General features: G+C 44.1%; 1 protein-coding gene across 1 annotated transcript in view; it reads left to right on the top strand.

The window, feature by feature from the left end:
- The window catches only part of GASK1A (golgi associated kinase 1A), a 79,581-nt gene extending 61,500 nt beyond the window's left edge, over positions 1-18,081 (top strand). Inside the window, exons 3-5 of the mRNA XM_007983838.3 lie at positions 13,789-13,911; positions 15,663-15,766; positions 16,407-18,081. Of these exons, the coding sequence (XP_007982029.1) occupies positions 13,789-13,911; positions 15,663-15,766; positions 16,407-16,617 (438 nt within the window). The 3' untranslated portion in view covers positions 16,618-18,081. The remainder of the gene's footprint in view (positions 1-13,788; positions 13,912-15,662; positions 15,767-16,406) is intronic.
- The last annotated feature ends 552 nt before the right edge of the window (positions 18,082-18,633 follow it).

Below are 18,633 nucleotides of genomic sequence, written 5' to 3'. Positions count from 1 at the left end.
AAAGCCTTTTAAAAGACAAAAATACTATCCATATTCTTTGCCCCATTTTCTTTTCTTTTTTAAAACATCTATTTTTCTTGCTACCAGCACAGTCTGCCACCAGGTAGGTTTTTTTTTTTTGATTTTTTTTTTTTTTTTTGAGACGGAGTCTGACTCTGTCGCCCAGGCTGGAGTAAAATGGCCTAATCTTGGCTCATTGCAAACTCCGCCTCCCAGGTTCAAGTGATTCTCCTACCTCAGCCTCCCGAGTAGCTATGATTACAGGCGCCCACCAACATATCTGGCTAATTTTTGTATTTTTAGTAGAGATGGGGTTTTGCCATTTTGGCCAGGCTGGTCTTGAAGTCCTGACCACAGGTGATCTGCCTGCCTCGGCCTCCCAAAGTGCTGGAATTACAGGTGTGAGCCACTGTGCCCAGCCTAGGTAGGTTTTATTTATTTATTTTTAAAATTTTTATTTTAAGGTCAGGGGTACATGTGCAGGTTTGTTATACAGGTAAATTGTGTGTTGTGGGTGTTTAGTGTACAGATGATTTTGTCACCCAGGTAATAAGCATAGTACTCGAGAGGTAGTTTTTCGATCCTCTCCCTCCACCTTCAAGTAGGCCCCTGTGACTGACTGTTGTTCCCTTCTTTGTGCGGCCCCTGTGATTCCTTTCTTTGTGTCCATGTGTACTCAATGTTTAGCTCCCACTTATAAGTGAGAACATGTGGTATTTGGTTTTCTGTTCCTGAGTTAGTTTGCTTAGGATTATGGCCTGCAGCTCCATCCATGTTCTTTGCCCCATTTTCTGTTGGGTTGTTGGCCTTTTTCTTAATGATTTTAAGAGCTTTTTATAGATTAAGGAACTTAGCCCTTTGTTTTCCATTGTAGTATATAATATTTCCCTTAGATTGTCATTAAGCTTTGTTTGTAGTCTTTTTGCAGTGCAGAAAGTTTTAAAAATGTACATTGTTAAAATGACCAGGTTTTTCTCTGATTTCTAGGTTCATGTGTTATATTTTAAAAGGCTATTCTCATTTCAGGGTTATTTTTAAAATTCTCTCATGTTTCTGATATATCTCTGATCCATCTGGAAGTTATTTTGGAGTAAGGGATAAGGTACAAAACAACTATTTTTTTTTTTTTTTTCAGATGGCAACCCAAATGTCCCAGTGACATTTGTTGAATAATCAATCTTTCCCTCAACTTGAAAGGCTACCTTTACCATAGAGCCAATTTCCATACGTGTATAGGTCTATTTCTGGACTCTTTTCTGTTCCAGGAAAGGGTCTATTTATATGCCAGAGTCACACTGTTTGAATTACTGAGCTTTATATTTTATGTTAATAACTAGTAGGACTTGGTCCTTCTCACTGCTCTTTTTTAGAATTTTTTTGATATTCTTGTATACTTTTTTGCTTGTTACTTCCTTCCCCTTCCCAGATCCTTTTGAGATTTTCTTGAAATCAAGTTGAGTTTTTGTGGATTAATATAGAGAGCGTTTACATCCTGAAATACAGTCGCTGTAGCCGAGAACAGGTTATGCCTCTCCATCTGTTCACGTTCCTCAGAAGCATTTTGATGTTTTCTTCAGCTGGGTCATTTCATCTGTAACAAATGGGATTCTATCTTTTCATTTCCTCTTTCTTACTCTTACTTCATTACATGTACTGGTGTCACAGAGCAATGGTAAATATTAATGGAATGATGGACATGATATGTTTCTTACAGATTTGGGACAATTTCTAGTGTTTCACCATTAAACAGCATGCTGGCTTTTGACCAAAGACGTGATGAATTATTCATTATTCCTGCTTTATTAAGAGTTTTTCAGGCCAGGTGCAGTGGCTCATGCCTGTAATCCTAGGACTTTCCATCCTGAAGGCCCCAGGCCTGTGACTCTTCCCAGTTTGGGGAAGCGTCTCTGTGCTGGGGGCATGCGCCACCAGGGACGGCAGGTTGCTCTTCTGGACTCTATCAGACCCAGATCAGGCACTGCTTGAGGAACCCTCTTGGCCCCAGAGACATGACATGTTTCTTACAGATTTGGGACAATTTCTAGTGTTTCACCATTAAACACTATGCTGGCTTTTGACTGAAGATATGAGGAATTATTCATTATTGCTACTTTATTGAGAGTTTTCAGGCCATGTGCAGTGGCTCACGACTGTAATTCCGGTTTGAGTGGGCCAGGTGGGAGGACTGCTTGAGCCCAGGAGCTCAAGACAAGCCTGGGCAACATAGGGAGACCTTGTCTCTAAAAAAAAAAAATTAAAAATTAAAAATTAGCCAAGTATGGTGGCATGTACCTGTAGTTACAGCTACTCAGGAGACTGAGGGGGAAGGATCTCTTGGGCTTAGGAGGTGGCAGTTGCAGTGAGCTGTAATCACGCCACTGCACTCCAGCCTGGGTGACAGAGCCAGACCCTGTCTCAAAAGAAAACAAAAACAAAAAAAGAGTTTCATTGTCAGGAATGGATGTGTAATTTTATCAAACACCTTTTGGGTATCGTGGAAGAGGTCACCATATTTTCCCCCCTAATTATTAAAGTGGGGACCTTTTGTGACAGTGTTCCAATGGTGATTCATCTTAGCTTTCCTGGTCAGAACCTACTTTGCTGTGGTGGATTCATCTTTTAACAGCTGCTGGGTTTTGTGTTGATGTTTAAAATTTAGGAGGCTCCACAGATGTCTTTTTAGATGAGCCGTAGTCCTTCTCAATCCAGCTCCTCAAAGCCCATCAGCTGGTCTATTCGCTGGCTTCCAAAGATGGTGCTGAGACTTCTGGCCTCAGCCAGAAGTTTGGCTTCTTCAAACCATGGGGTTTGGGCAGATGAAGCAGTCTAGATGTTCCCTCCCTGGAGCTTCCAGGGAAGATGCCATGTATGTGGAAAGGCAAGGAGCACAGCAAGGTGAGTCTTTAGAGGAGAGTGAGAGTCAGTGCCGAGTAACTCCCTCCTCTTCCACACTCTGACCTTCCCAAAGCCTCACCAAATTCTTCAACAGTCAGCCAGCCAGTATGGGAGCAGCCTGCCACCCTCCTTGGAGAAACCTTTTGGAGTATGGGAAGGGGAGTTGGCTCTCCTCCTGCCTCCAACTACGCTGCAACTCTCTGACCCCCAGGCAGTGAGCCTGCCTAGCCAGCAGCCACCCTTTCCACCGTGAAGGTCCCAGGCCTGTGACTGCTCCCAGTTTGGGGAAGCATCTCTGCTCTGGGGGCATGGGACACCAGGGACAGCAGATGGCTCTTCTGGACTCTATCAGACCCAGATCAGGCACGGCTTGAGGAACCCGAGTCTTGGCCCCAGAGCCTTCACCCTGTACCTTCCCACCCCCACAGCTGGACCTGGTATCCCTCCTTGGCAGACCGCAGTATCTTGTCCCATCCAGATGTCCTGTTTGGGAGGTCACAGAGACAATGACCCTACTATATCCTTCATGCTGGCAGCCAGTCATGCACTTCAATTTGTTCTTGCATCCAAAAACCTTCAACTAAGTCTCTGGTTATGACAAACATATTCTGGGGGCTGGATCACATTACTCAGCATTTGTGACTCATTATTCAGCCTCATCTTTGAAATGGGAACAATAACAGTATCTATCTCTTGGCTGCTAGCAGGGGTCAAATGACTTGTGATAGGTAAAGCACTAAGGATAATTCCTGGCACAGAGTAAGGGCATTACAATGGCTTAACTAAAATTAAACAAAAACTTCAGTCCACATGATTATGTAACACTGCCAGAAAACCCAAACTCTAAAGGTTTATCATTTTTTCTTGGTATCTCTTCATTTTTTCAAAAAGGGGAAAAAAATCAAATCTTGAAGGAATATGGGAATGAAAGTTAAGCTTGGTCTTGTTTGGCTGCTAGTCTTCTACTGTTTAAACCTAATTTCTCTTCTGTAGAAAAAACCAACCAGACAGCACGGCAGAATAATCAAACTGGCAAGTGTGCCAGCCAAGCCCTCACTGTGAAACATTCAAATGGGTGTAGATTCTGGGAAACCAGCACTGCATGCATCACATGGGCCAGTATTTCTTGTAGCTTCCTCTGGAAATAAATGCTGCTGCAAGTTTAAATCTGCATAGAATGGCCTTGAGACGGGAGCAGGGAGGGTTTGGTGGGAGCAAGGTGGTTTGGCTGGCCATGCAGCTGGTGTGAAGCAAAATCCAGAGCAGTTATTGCACTTCAGGCTTGCTAGAGCTGTCCTGACATTTGCTCTCCTGGCCCAAGGTAATTCAGCTGGTGGGTTTCTGTCTCACAGATATGTCCATGTTCCAAACACTAGACTTGTGCATGGAAGAGATACTAGACCGTCATAACTTCCTTTATGTCAGACTCTCGTTCTCAGGCCTGTAGTGCTGGGTGAGTGGGGGGTGAGGCCAGCGCTTTTTAGGAGAGAACCACTGACCTGTCCCCTCCAGGGCCAGAGACTTCTGGGAACTCTCCATAACATCTGCCTCCTGCATTACATCCTGTGTGATCCTCAACACGGCCCCATGGGAGTATCACCTCCCCATTTTGTTGATAAAGAAACTGAGGCACAGCAAGATGAGTAATTTCCTGAATTCACACAGCCAGGACATAGTGGAGGCAGTATTCATCCCCAAATTCATCTGAACTTCAAACTGGGGGTCACAAACTAAACCATGGCCCACAATGCCGCCAAATTTACTCCTCACCTGTTTGTAGAATGGTTTAGAATGATTTTAGCACTTTTAAGTGGTTAAAAATATTGAAATAATAATATTGTGGGACATCTAAATTTATATGAAATTCAATTTCAGTGCACATAAGGTTTTACCTATGTTCCAGTATGTTGGTAGAAGAGCTGAGGCAGGACTGGCTTGTCTGTCATAATATAAAAGAGTCTTGGGAGATGTCCTGGGTCCAGGGTCTAAAATCCCTCATGGCCTTTGGAACACCAAGCTCTGTACCAAAGGGTGGAAGGGGAAGGGGTGATCACACCCAACACCAGGCCGTGGGGGCTACAAAGTCCGGCGGAGTCAAAGGAATGAGAAAAGACAAGTTAAGAGGGCATAAGGTGGGTCCAGGGGGCCAGCGCTGGTATGGAGACTGCGAAGGCCCTGAGCTCTGAGAGCCCACACTATTTATTGGTGATCAAACAAAGAAGCAGGTGGTGAAGACATTGAGGACGTGGGGTAAACAGGTGAGGGCGTGAGGATGTGGGGGTAGAAATGTAGCGGCGCATCAAGAGTAGCTGTGATGGTTTAGCATTTTCTTTGACACATATAGAATATACTCTGCTGCTTGAGATAATGGAGAGCATGTTTACGAGCCTGGGAGAGCAACCAACAAGTCTGTGCATATTGCAGAGGCTACGAGGAGTTTTATGCCCTGAGCCCTGGATTCCATCCAAGTCATGAGGGGTTTTATGCCCTGGGCTTAGGTTTGTGGTGCGGCAGGGTAGCCTTCCACCCTTTGACATAGAGCTTGGTGTTCCAAAGGCCACAAGGGGTTTTAGACCCTGGACCCTGGACATCTTCCAAGACTCTTTCATATTATGACCGACAAGCCAGTCCTGCCTTAGCTCTTCTACCAACATATTGTAATATAGCCATGCCTATTTGTTTATGTATTATCTATAATATATAAGATATGCACTACAGTGGCAGACTTAAGTAGTTATGACAGAGACTGTATGGCCTCCAATGCCTAAAATATTTATTCTCTGGTCCTTTACAGAGAAGTTTTCTGATCTCTGCAGTAAACCACTGTGTTGGTAGCCTCTGGTGACTCTTGCTAAGGATGGGGTGCATATGAAAGCATGGAGTAGGCTCATATATGGGTGGTGATGTGGTTTGACTGTGTCCCTACCCAAAATCTCGTCTTGGATTGTAATCCCCATAATCCCCACATGTCCAGGAAGAGACCAGGTGGAGGTAACTGAATCATGGTGGTGGTTTCCTCAGTGCTGTTCTCGTGATAGTGAGTTCTTATGAGATCTGATGGTTTTATAAGTGCCTGGTAGTTCCTCCTGCATTCATTCGCCTTCTTGCCACCTTGTGAAGAAGGTTTCTTGCTTTCCCTTCACCTTCTGCCATAATTGTAAATTTTCTGAGGCCTCCTCAGACATGCAGACCAGTGAGTCAATTAAATCTCTTTCCTTTATAAATTACTCAGTCTTGGGCAGTTGTTTATAGCAGTATGAAAATGGACTAATACCGTAAATTGGTACCACAAAGAGTGAGGTGCTGCTATAAAGGTACCTAAAAATGTGGAAGTGACTTTGGAACTGGGAAACAGGCAGAAGTTGGAACAGTTTGGAGGGCTCAGAAGAAGACAGGGAGATGTGGGAAAGTTTGGAACTTCCTAGAAACTTGTTGAATGACTGAAGAAAATGCTGATAGTGATATGGACAATGAAGTCCAGGTTGAAGTGGACTCAGATGGAGATGAGAACTTGTTGGGAACTGGAATAAAGGTGATTCTTGCTATGCTTTAGCAAAGAAACTGGCGGCATTTTGCCCCTGCCCTAGAGATGTGTGGAACTTTGAACTTGAGAGAGATGATTTAAGGTATCTGGCAGAAGAAATTTCTAAGCAGCAAAGCATTCAAGATGTGACCTGGATACTCTTAGAAGCATTCAGTTTTTTGCATTCACAGAGATGGTTTGGAATTGGAACTTATGATTGAGATGGAATCAGAGCATAAAAGTTTGGAAAATGTGCAGCCTGATGATGTGGTGGAAATGAAAAACTCATTTTCTGGGGAGAAATTCAAGCTGGCTGCAGAAATTTGCATAAGTAACGAGGAGCCAAATGTCAATGCCAAGATAATGGAGAAAATGTTTCCAAGGCATGTCAGAGGTCTTCACAGCAGCCTTCCCATCACAGGTCCAAAGGCCTGGGAGGAGGAAATGGTTGTGTGGGCCTGGTCCAGGGCCTTGCTGCTTTGTGTAGTCTTAGGACTTGGTGCCCTCCATCCCAGCTGCACCAAAAAGGGGCCAAAGTACAGCTCAGGCCATTGCTTCAGAGAGTACAAGCCCCAAGCCTTATTGGCTTCCACATGGCATTGTGCCTGTGGCTACACAGAAGACAAGACTTGAGCTTTGGGAACCTTCACCAATATTTCAGAGGATGTATGGAAACACCTAGATGTCCAGGTAGAAGTCTGCTGAAGGGGTGGAACCCTCATGGAGAACTTCCGCTAGGGCAGTGTGGAAGGGAAATGTGGAGTCAGAGCCCCCACATGGAGTCCCCAGTGGGGCACTGCCTCATGGAGCTGTGAGAAGAGGGCCACCGTCCTCCAGACCCCAGAATGGTAGATACACTGACAGCTTGCACTGTTGCACTTGGAAAAGCTGCAGACACTCAATGCCAGCCAGTGAAAGCAGTTAGGAGGGGTCTCTACCCTACAGGGCCAGAGCTGCCCAAGACTGAGAGACCATCTCTTGCATCAGCATGAGAACAGACTAATACAGGTGGTATGATACTAGCTTCAGTGATTTAAAATGAACTGGAAGGCTGTGAGATCTCTGGTGGTATGCTGCAGGGCTCTCTAACCCTGTCCTAGCCAACATTTTTATTAGTAGCCTGAATGAGGACATCTGGGCTGTAGGGGACCCAGCCAGTCTCTTGTAGTCCTTCCTCACAGAGCCCTGATTTGATTCACCTTCCACTTATTCCTGGATTCAGAGGCAATGGGTTCAAGGATCAGTGCATTAACATCTTCCACTGAGTGCTATTGGTCCAAGAATGTGTGCCTCTTAATTTGGCTGAAGGGAAGGCCTTCTATTCCATGGTTGTTGAGGGGAGAGATTCCTTCTCTCTCTCCCCTTCTCTCATACTCTTTTTCTTTCTCTCCTGCTGGACAGGAACAAGGAAACATATTCCCACAGCAACTACCTGCAGGCATCCTAAGACAACACTGGGATGCTGTTAACATTGTGGGTGGTATGTGGAGGGCAGAAAGCAACCCAAGTCCTTATCATGACAATATGGTGCTGCTAAATCCACCTAGCCTGCCTTTCCTCAAGACTTCCTTCTGTAGATAATCTCAATCTTCCTTATGGCTTAAGCCATTTTGAGTCAGATTTTCTGTTACTTGTGGCTGAAAACACTCCCATTGGTATAGTAGCTTACTGGTCTGGTTGGCACATAACCTAAAATTGGCAGGGGAAGGAAAAGCAAATGAATGTGACAACAAAACCATCCACTCCCATTGGTATAGTAGCTTACTGGTCTGGTTGGCACATAACCTAAAATTGGCAGGGGAAGGAAAAGCAAATGAATGTGACAACAAAACCATCCAAAGAATATCCAATGGGTTGCAATGAAAGATTAAAGGAGGAAATGGAATAGTGTTAAATGCAAAGTCTTCTACTGAGGGCCTGTGAGTCAGTGGTATAAATGCACGTTAATGAAGCCCTGGCTGAATGGACATATATGAGACAGAGACTTGCTAATTTTGGACATGCAAAATAGGTGTCAACAATATGATGAGATTGGCAAAGATGCGAATCTAGTCTTAGCATCTGGAATCAGGGAGGCAGTGTTTCTGTGCTACTCTATAACTTGATTCTCAGCTGTTGTGTCCAGTGCTAGGTACTAAAGTATGACAAGAATATTGACCAACAAGAGCTTGGACATGTGACAGCAATAGAGACTGTGACAGGTTTCTATCTAGGTTTGAATTCCCCAAAAAAGAGACTCTGACTAGAATTTGAATAGAGCAATTTATTTGGGAGGTGGACCTAGGAAACCTGGTGAGCAAATGGGGAAGTGAAACAGGGAAGGAAGAAAAGCTAATGAAGGGTACAGTAAAGAGCAGGCTGCCACCATGAGCAAGTGAGGCTGAACCCAGTTGAGGGCCCTTGACAGACTTTGTAGAACACTGCTGTAGGGTATCATTCCCCTGGGAGGTGAGGGGCTATGATATTTGTACACTAACTGCCATAAGTCATTGGTTGAAGCTTGCTCTTGGGGGCACTGATTTTCCAGCACTTTCAGCCTGCTGTGTGGGTGGGTCAAGCCTGTTATGGGCAAGAGTACCTCTACATATGGGGACTGTATGGTTGGGACTTCTGTAGGTGAGCCCCAGGTTCATGGGTAGGGGCATCAAAAACATCTACCATAGTTTCAGAACCCAAGTGTGTTTTAACCTGGAAGAAGGAAAATTCAGGGGGTGCATCATTTGAAGGGAGTTTGATTCCAAGCAACAGAGACTAACTCTGGTTAACATAAGCAAGGAAAGAATCTGTATTTGGTAAGACATTAAGGGCTTCAAGGAATGGAAGAAAAAGGCCTGAGAAGCCTGAAGAGTCAGGGGAAGGATGGAGGGTATATGGTTAGAGGAGCTTGGACCCCATCTTCACTTCATGGCTGGGTGTGCAGGGTATTTGGATTGATGATGCCACCAGACTGTATCTAGCAGGGAAGATTGGTTCTCTTATAAGAAAATCAGGAACTCTAATGAGCGGTGTGCATGCCAATGTATTTAGAGGGAAATTTCTAATGTCTGCAACTTACTTTGAAATGCATAAAAAATAAGAAATAAGATGATTTAATGGATGGATATAGAGATGTATCAATGGTTAGATATGTCATAAAATAAGTAAAATATTCGTGGTAGAATTTTGGTGATGGGTATATGGGTATTCACCATAAAATTATTTCAAATTTGCTGTATGTTTGAAATTTTCCATAATAGGGTATTAGAGGAAAGAAGGAAAATTGGGTATTGGTTATCCAAATTTCAGGAGGCCAAAGCAGTAAAGAGGGTCCTCCTCAGGAAGTCTTGCTAATTGGCTCACTGCATAAACAGGGCTATGGTTCTTTGCCAAGCTGGACCAATCTTCTGGGCTTTGTGCATTGGCCTCTGTGCATAAACTTGCTTTTTTACTAGAATCAGTGGATATATTTAATCCATTTGGTCTACTGCTACTAATGTGGCCTCACAGAAATGCCCTCAGCCTGTCTAGACCTGAAGTGTGATTTCTCTGTTTTCAACTGTATAAAACAGAGAAAATAATGTTTGGGGACAGTACTTGGGACTATTGAATGCTGTCTCATTTCTCAACATCTGGTTTTGTGAGATTATTGGTGACTAGGACTATAGTTATATTCTTGTTGGTTGCACTGGGATTACCATTAACATCTTGATTTATAACAATCTAGGTCAGATTACCAGCAATTTAATAATGTAAAAAGACTTTCTTTCTATATAAATCTGTTCCCCTCCCACTTTTATGCTATTCTTGTCACAAATTACATCTTTATACATTTTCTGCCCATCAGCATAGATTATAATTATTGCTTTAAGCAGTTGTTTTTTAAAATCAGAGAGGAAAAAAGAAGTCCAGCCCCCCCACCCAAAAAAAACATTTATACTGTCTTTTTATGTTTATCTATATAGTTATCTTGAACAGAGCTTTTTAGTTCTTGATATTAATTCAAGTTACTACTTAGTATCCTTTCATTCATCCTGAAGGCCCCCTTTTAGTATTTCTTGTAGAACAAGCCTCCTGACAATAAATTCTGTTTTTGTTGTACTGTTAATGTCTTCATTTATCCTTAATTTTTGAAGGACAGTTTTGCTGTATATAAAATTCTTGGTTGACTGACTCTCTTTTTTTTAATTTAATTTCAACACTTTGAATGTTACTCCTCTGCCTTTTGGCCTCCATGGTTTTTGATAAATCTGATACCAAACCACTCTTTGAAATAATCCTTTTTATGTGATGAGTGACTTTTCTCTTGCTGCTTTTAGGATCCTCTCTCTGTCTTTGGCTTTTGACAGTTTTATTCTAGGTGTAGGTCTCTTTCTGTTTATATTAATGGAGTTCACTGGACCTCTTGGATGTGTAGATCAATGCTTTTCACCAAATTTGGGGAGGTTTTGGACATTAATTCTAATATTATTTTCATATCCTCCTCCCTTCCTTTTAAAACTCCTCTTATATATATGTTGGTACACTTGATGGTGTTACGTGGGTCTCTGAGGCACTGTTTATTTTTCTTCATTTTTCTCTTCTTATTCCTCATACTTGATAATCTCAGTTGACCTATTTTCAAGTTTTCTGATTTGTTCTTCTGCCTGCTCATAACTGCTATTTGATCCTCTCAGTGAATTTTTAAAAGTTGTAGTACATTTCAACTCCATAATTTATATTTGGTTTCTCTTTATAATTTCTATCTCATTATTCATGTAGTCTTTATGGTGAGGTATCATTCTCATACTTTACTTCTCTAGACCTGATTTCCTTTAGTTCTTTGAATATTTGTAAAATAGCTAATTTAAATTTTTTCTCCAACATCTGGGCTTCCTCAGGAACCATTTTGATTGATTGCCTTTTTTCATGCATATTGGCCATACTTTGTTTCTTTGACTGTCTCATATTTTTTGTTGAAAACTGAGTATTTAAATAATATAAGGTGGCCACTTTGAAAATCAGATTCTTCTTGTCCCCAGGATTTTTGTTGTTGCTGTTTGTTGTAGTTTTTTTCGTTTGTAGTTATTTTCTTTGTTATTTGCTTGTTTTATTTTTATGAACAAATTCTATATTCGTCTGTATTCTTTATTGTATATGGCCACTGAAATTTCTGCTCAGTTGGTTCAGTGATCAGCTGATGATCGAGCAGATTTTCATGAATTTCTAGAGCCAGTAAGTCTCCTAGTGTTTGCCAAAGGGTCTGTGTGTGTGTGTTGAGGTGTCTCCAACATGTATGTATGCAGTTGATAAATCTGCTTTTGCCTTCACTCATGCTTGTACAGTCTCAAGGTCAACCAGAGGTGAGAGCTTAGGGTCTTTTCAAGTTTTTCCTGAACATGTGCACAGTCCTACACATGTGCATGTGGACTTCCAGATTTCCAGGAACATACTGGAGCTTTTCACAGCCCTTGGACATTTCATTTCTTATCTCTTCCTTTTTAAGCTTTTTGGTTAATCTATTGTTTGTCCCAACTGTTATCCATTGTCTCAGACAGCCATGCTCTTGAAACATTTGCCAGTAAATGTTTTCAACAAATGTCCTCTACCCGTCCAGGAGAAGGCTTTTAGTACTGGGCAACCAAAAAAAACCATGCCTTTTAGTGGAGTTTACCAGGGAATCACCAGACAGTTCAGATAATGACAATTTTCTTGAAATGAGGTCTGTTCTGCTCCCTTCATACTGAGTTTCCAGGTTCCCAGGCTGATGTCTTCCTCTCCAGTGGTGTTCCTAGGCTTTCTAATTCAGACTAGCCATTCTGCAAAGATGGGATCAAAGTGTCCAATCTAGGTCTTCCCCACAGCAGGCTCTTTCAGGAACTTAGTACATTTTGCAGCCTGAGAGTTAGATACCTATGTGATTCATTGTCCTGATTGGTAGATCCCAGAGGTCCTCAAGGCCTCCCCACTGACTTTCACCACCACCTGAGAGATTTAAGAAAACAACTAAACCCCTGGTCCCATAACCTGTGGGGTTTGGAGCCCTTCCTAGGATTTGGATAAATCCCAAGTAGTGGATGGACTTCTTCTGTTTGATGTGCCATGAGCACTACCTTGACTTGCCCCACACCAGACCTGAACTCAAAGCTCAGCATCCACCAAACATTTCACAAGGGCGGCAGCTTCACTGCAGGATGGAGAACTTATGGGAGGGTACATCTCACAGTCCCAGCTTTCTGCTGCTCCCTGCTTCCCTTCACCTTCTCTATTCCTCTGTCCTCCTCCTTCCACAGCAAGAAATTAACTTTTCTTCTTGTCCCATGCAAAGCAAGTCCTCCCACACCCAGACCTCCTGTAATTTCACCTTCCACCCTAAGCACTCATCAAGGTATTGCATCAAGCCAAGTTTCCTTTGTAAAAGGAAAATAGAATGAGTTTTCCCAGGCTTGCACATCCTGTGTGTGATGGTGATTCCCTGCTGCTCAGCCGCGCTCACTTCATCTTTCATCCACTCCCTAGCATCTCCCAAGCCTTCTCCAGACCAACTCCTCACTTCAACTATTCTCCCTTTCCTGTCTTTCTCCCCACAGCAAGCCCTCCCCTAACCATCCTCAGAGGACTCTACCACTTCTGCTTGTATGCCTCTCCATCCTCAATCTCTTTGTCCTAGATACTTACAGCAGATACTATGCTCATGTAGGTCAGGGATGGGGTAGACCACGATTCTTCCTACTGCCGACTTGCAGGCTGTGACTTTCCTTCTGAAGAAAGCATCCCGGAAGCAAGTGAGTGGGAAGCGTGATTCTAGGAATCCTCTGATCCACTCTAAAATGCTGTGGGTGTCATCTGTATGTATCTATTCAGGGGAAGGGTGGCAAAGCTCCTCAGAACTGACCACACACCACATTGAAGATGCCCTCCTCTTTCCCCGGCTTGATTCAGGCCTGCTGCAGGGTGAAAGAGCTGTCCAGTTGGAGCTGTTGAGATGATCATTAAAGGACTTGCACCTCTAAAGAAAGGAGGAATCCCTGATGTAGCATTTGCTGCTTAAAGAAAAAATAGAGTGATGTGGAATCTCCCTGGGTAGACAGGCAGATGGTCAGCATTCGGAGCCCCAGTGGTGCCAGGCTAGAGCTCAAGAGCAACAGTGTAGGTCAAGTTGTGGGCACTGGCTGAAAATCCACACTGGCCTGCGGCATGAACAAACAGCTCCTGGTGTGCAGAGGGAGCTGGCCAGAGGAGGAAAGCGGAAGCCCCATTTAGTAATGACCAGCACAGAGAACCACTGAGGGTCACCCCTGCTGTGGCCCCAGCGTCATGTAGGAAACAGTAGGTCAGGTGGCCTCCGTGCTGTGCCTGGTGGAGGCAGGCCCCCTGCCCTGCCTCACCCTACCAAAGGCTGGGTGTCTCCACAGGTCCACGACCGCTTGGATCGCTACTGTTGTGGCTTCGAGCCTGAGCCCTCAGACCCCTGTGTAGAAGAGAGGCTCCGAGAGAAATGCCGGAACCCGGCTGAGCTGCGGCTGGTCCACATCCTGGTATGTCTCCACACCATCCCCTTGTCATCCCAGAACCAGGTCTTCCTGTGTCCTTCAGAAGATGCTAACAAGTTTCAAAATTCATTTGATGCTGGGGTTTCCCAGTCGTTCTTTTCAGCAAAACCAGTGGTTTGAATATTTCCAGGAGTCTGCAATATGTAAACTGACAAAATGGAGCTTTAAGAATGTGCCTGAGGAGGAGTGTGGGGTGAGGGCTGGAGCCCCATTTTCACTGTCTCCACTGCCCATAAGAGACTTCAGAGAACAACTAGGGCTCCTGGAAGTAGAGTTTGAGAATGGTGTGTCTAGTCAACATCCTCGTTGTGCCAGTAAATGAGGAATTGCAGTCTGGAGGGAAAGGAATCTCCAAGGCCATATGGTAGCAGCATTAGGGCATGAACCCAAGACCCCAGTGGCTCACAGGCTGGTGCTGCTCCTATCAAAACTAGAGTCCAGGGTGGGAAGCAGTGTGCTGTGGCCATTGGAGAGGGCAGAATAACCACTTCTTCTGCATAAGAAGCAACGGCTTCTCTATCTTCTCTTGCAGTGAGGCATAGTGTCCCCACAGCCTCCCTTTCCTCTTGGAGGGTAGCTGTTAGCATGGTGTCCAGGGATGGGCTTCAGGGAGGCCACATCACCCAGAGGCCAGGATTGCTTAGTGGGGGTGCTGGCAATTCTCCTCCTCTACCCCTAGAGCCATCTCTCCTTTTCCCTTGTCAAAGGTAAATATCCACGGGAGAGACAAAGCTTTAATAGCCATTGTTAACCCCTGGTGAGCAGGCATTTCACAGATCTTTTAGGACAGCAGTTTCTAGAGGGAAGAGCCACCCAGCTTTGAGCAAAAAGTGATCCTGACATGTGGAGTGGGATGAGAAAGGAGAAGAGGCAGAGAGAAGGGAAGCTGGGGTCCTGGAAACAGAAGTTCATAGCTTAAGCCTAGGCCGCTGGAGAGGATTGTGGGAAATTCCCATGGGCTTTTGGAGGCTATGTGGGAAAGGAGTGCATGCATGGGAGTGGGGACCAGAAGAGATGGTCTCCCATTCACAACCACACCATATTCTTTAAGGTACTAAAGAATTCTCTGGTGCTGATTTTGGTTTTCAAAATGTTTAGGAGCTGCTAAACTCTTCTGTAGAAACAGAGTGTGGTCACTGCTTTTCGAGGATAAAGGACATCTCTGTGTGCTCTCAGTGATGCTAAGGGGGATGCCCAGGTGCATAGGCACAGGTGGCACAAAGGGGTGACTGAGTGTGTATACATGTGAGCAGCACATGTGTGATGCCTCTCACAGCGATGGCTCTGAGGAGCAGGCTACCTCAGCACCTGCCGATTCCCACCTGTGCTCCTCACCCCTTCAGCCACCAAAACAGGATCAGTCCTTTGGCCTTGCAATTTAGCAGATGGTGCTCTGTCTTAGCCCTATGGGTCCAGGTTTGAAACAGCCTAGCTATTTACTAACTGTGATTTTGTGCAAATTGCTTAACTTAAGATGCCACCATTTCTGTAAAATAGGGCTAACACTAGTGCCCGCTTCCTAAGGTTACTGGGAGAATTCACTGGCAGGATGCCTGAAAGCACTTAGCACAGTGCCCAGCATAGAGTAAGTGGTCAGCTGTGAGGACTGTTTGTTAGCATGGACTGTGGGACTGACAGCTCAGGGCTCTCAGCCCCTTAATCTTGACCAAGTCCATAGGTGCCAGCCGTAGTTGCACCGTTACCCACCTCTGTCTCTGTCTACCCTCTTCCCTGAGGTCCGGAGCAGCAATCCATCTCACCTGGTCTACATCGATAACGCTGGCAACCTTCAGCACCCTGAGGACAAGCTGAACTTTCGGCTGCTGGAGGGCATAGATGGGTGAGGGTCAAAAGGGTCAGGTGGAAGTTCACGGGACTGAGACCTGATGGCCTTGCTGCAAACCTTGGGACCTTGAACTGTGGCCCTGAGAAGCCCACGGTCCATCAGACAAGCTGTTGGATCAGAACTTTAGGTGGTGGTTGGGAGCCCTGGGAAAGCTGAGAGGGGACACAGTTGGCAGGGCCTACCCCAACATCCAGAGGGCCTCCTGTGCCTACAGAATACTAGCTGCATTGCTGGGGTGTGGAGAGGCTAGTCCTTCCCTTGTTCTGGGTGGGAGAGCTAGGCTGAAGAGTCTATCCCTCCCTGCTCACTCTTGGCAGGCAGCTCTGCCTTCCCAGGATTCTTTCTGGCTCTGCATTTGCCAAATGGAGCCTGGGATAGCAGCATTTGTTCACCTGGCTTCTCTGTAGGATGGGACCCATCTAAAAGGTCTATCCCCTGCCTTCACAGCAAAGCTAGGCAAAGGGTCCTCTGTTAATGAGATAGCAGGTGCAGGCCTGGGGAGTTTGCAGGGTGACTTTGCCAGAGTTCCTCAACTACGCAAGCTCTGGCCATCTGGCTTCACCTGTTATTGAAATTCTCTGAGATCACTGTTGCTTTTTCTTTCTGTTACGGGGTTCTGGGGCCTTCGCTCCAGGTTTCCTGAGTCTGCCGTGAAGGTTCTCGCATCAGGATGTCTACAGAATATGCTGCTTAAGTCGCTGCAGATGGACCCCGTGTTCTGGGAAAGCCAAGGCGGGGCCCAGGGGCTGAAGCACGTCCTCCAGACCCTGGAGCGGCGAGGACAGGTGCTGCTGGGACACATCCGAAAGCACAACCTCACACTCTTCAGGGACGAGAACCCGTGAGCCTCACACCAGCCCTGAGTCAATGAGCATCCATCCTGATGGCCACATTTTCTTGGGCTCACTCATCTTGAGGACAAATGGGAAAAGCCAGAAGCCAGAGGGGCACAAGGATGTCATGGGATATTTCACCTGCCCGGGATGGTGGAGGTAGCATGGGGTTTTCAATCTCAATGCATCCCTTTCCGCTTTCTCGGCTCTGGCTATTTATTCCCCTGCACCAACAAATACATTAAAAAATGTTCTGGAGCTGCTCAAGATACCGTAAACATGTGTGATGCACGTGCATATGCAGAGCTGGAGAACTTTGTGTGTGTGTAGAGGTGTGTAGGTATGGGTGGCATGTGTGCGTGCCTGCATGCAATACATGAGACAAAGCCAATAGAGGTAAAATCTTCATAGAACTGCACTTGCAGCCCAGAGTTGCTCCGGCTGACAGTAGACTCAGGCCTAATAAATGACACATAGTGTGTTTGTCTTTATAGACTTTAACTTTTCAATTATTACTCAGTTATTTTTTTTGGTTTAAAAAATTATAAAAGTCTAAAAGTAATACATGCTCAGTAAAAACAAGTTCATAAATAATAGAAGCATATGACAAAAAGCGTAAGTTCCACAAACTCTCTAGCAGTGTGTGTGTGTGTGTGTGTGTGTGTTATTCATGGTCACACTACTTGCACATTAAAAAATAAAAGTGCGGTCGTGCTTTGTTTGTCAACTCACTATATTTTTACTTTATTAACTGTATTCTGTATCAGCCATCTGATTCGACCCAATCTTTATTGGTGACTGCATGAAATTCCAAGGCAGGGATGTGCCATATTTTCTTTAGCTGGTCCCATAATCATGAACATTTAAGTAGCTCCAATTTTTCATCAGTTACAGACATTGCTGCCGTGAACATGACTGCGTGGCGTGCAAATATTTCTGCGAGTCAGATTTCCGTAAGGGATTTCTGGGGCAAAAGGTATGGGCATTCAGTATTCTGAAAGAAACTGCCAAATTGCTGTCCGAAATGGTGGTGTCAATTTACGTTTCTCCCAAGAGGGTAGGAGAGTGATTATTTTTCTACACCCTCACCAACACTTAACATTCTCAGACTTTTGGTTTTTAGGAGGAAAACCTATTTTAAACTGCATTTCTTTAATCATGAATGAAGTCATCTTTCCACTTATTTGCCAGACATTTGTATTTTCTTTTCTGCATTGTCCTTTTAAGATGCTTGCCCTTTGCTTGTTAATTTGTTGGAAATCTTTGACTCTAATGAGTGTAATCAATCTTTTCTCTGTTGACTTGGTGTAAATGTTTTTTTCCGGCCTGTCATTTGTCTCTTAACTTTGTTTATAGTCTTTTGCCAAGTGTAAAATGTTAATTTCCACGTAGTCAAATTTATCTTTCCCTTTTAAGTCTTTTGAGTTTCATGCGTTCTTAGAAAGGTTGTCACCACTTCAAGATTATTGATATAACCTCCTGTGTTTTATTCTAGTATTATATAATATTTCTTATATATTATATAGTATTTACTATATATTTTCATATACTTCTTATATATTCCCTGTAAATTCATATATAAAACCTATATTTTATGTGGATTTAAGCAGAGAATGGTGTGAGTTAGTGATCTAACAAGTTTCATTTCCCTTCAAATGGATAGTTAGTTGCTATAACATTATTTCATAGTCTATTCTTTCTCTACTGCTGTGAAAGTATACTCTTATCAGATACTAGGTTCCCACATGCACGGAGGTCCATTTGTGAACTCTGTTCTGATATTATTTTTCAGTTCCTGCATTAGTATGACAGTGTTTTAATTAAAGTTACTTTATTCTTTTCTTTTTTGCTGTCTGGTAGACTGAGTTCCCATATTTTTCTTCTACTTTAGTTTTTTCCTTTGCTATTTTTGTGCATTTGTCTTTCATGTGATAATGTCAATCTATGAAGCATGCTACCCCTCTCCTATTATCCTCAAAATCCCATTGGTGTTTTGGTTGTGATTATATTGAATTTATAATTAGTGGG

Source organism: Chlorocebus sabaeus, chromosome 22, assembly GCF_047675955.1.
Source record: "Chlorocebus sabaeus isolate Y175 chromosome 22, mChlSab1.0.hap1, whole genome shotgun sequence".
Classification (NCBI taxonomy): Eukaryota; Metazoa; Chordata; class Mammalia; order Primates; family Cercopithecidae; genus Chlorocebus; species Chlorocebus sabaeus.
This window is presented reverse-complemented; position numbering and strand designations above follow the sequence as displayed.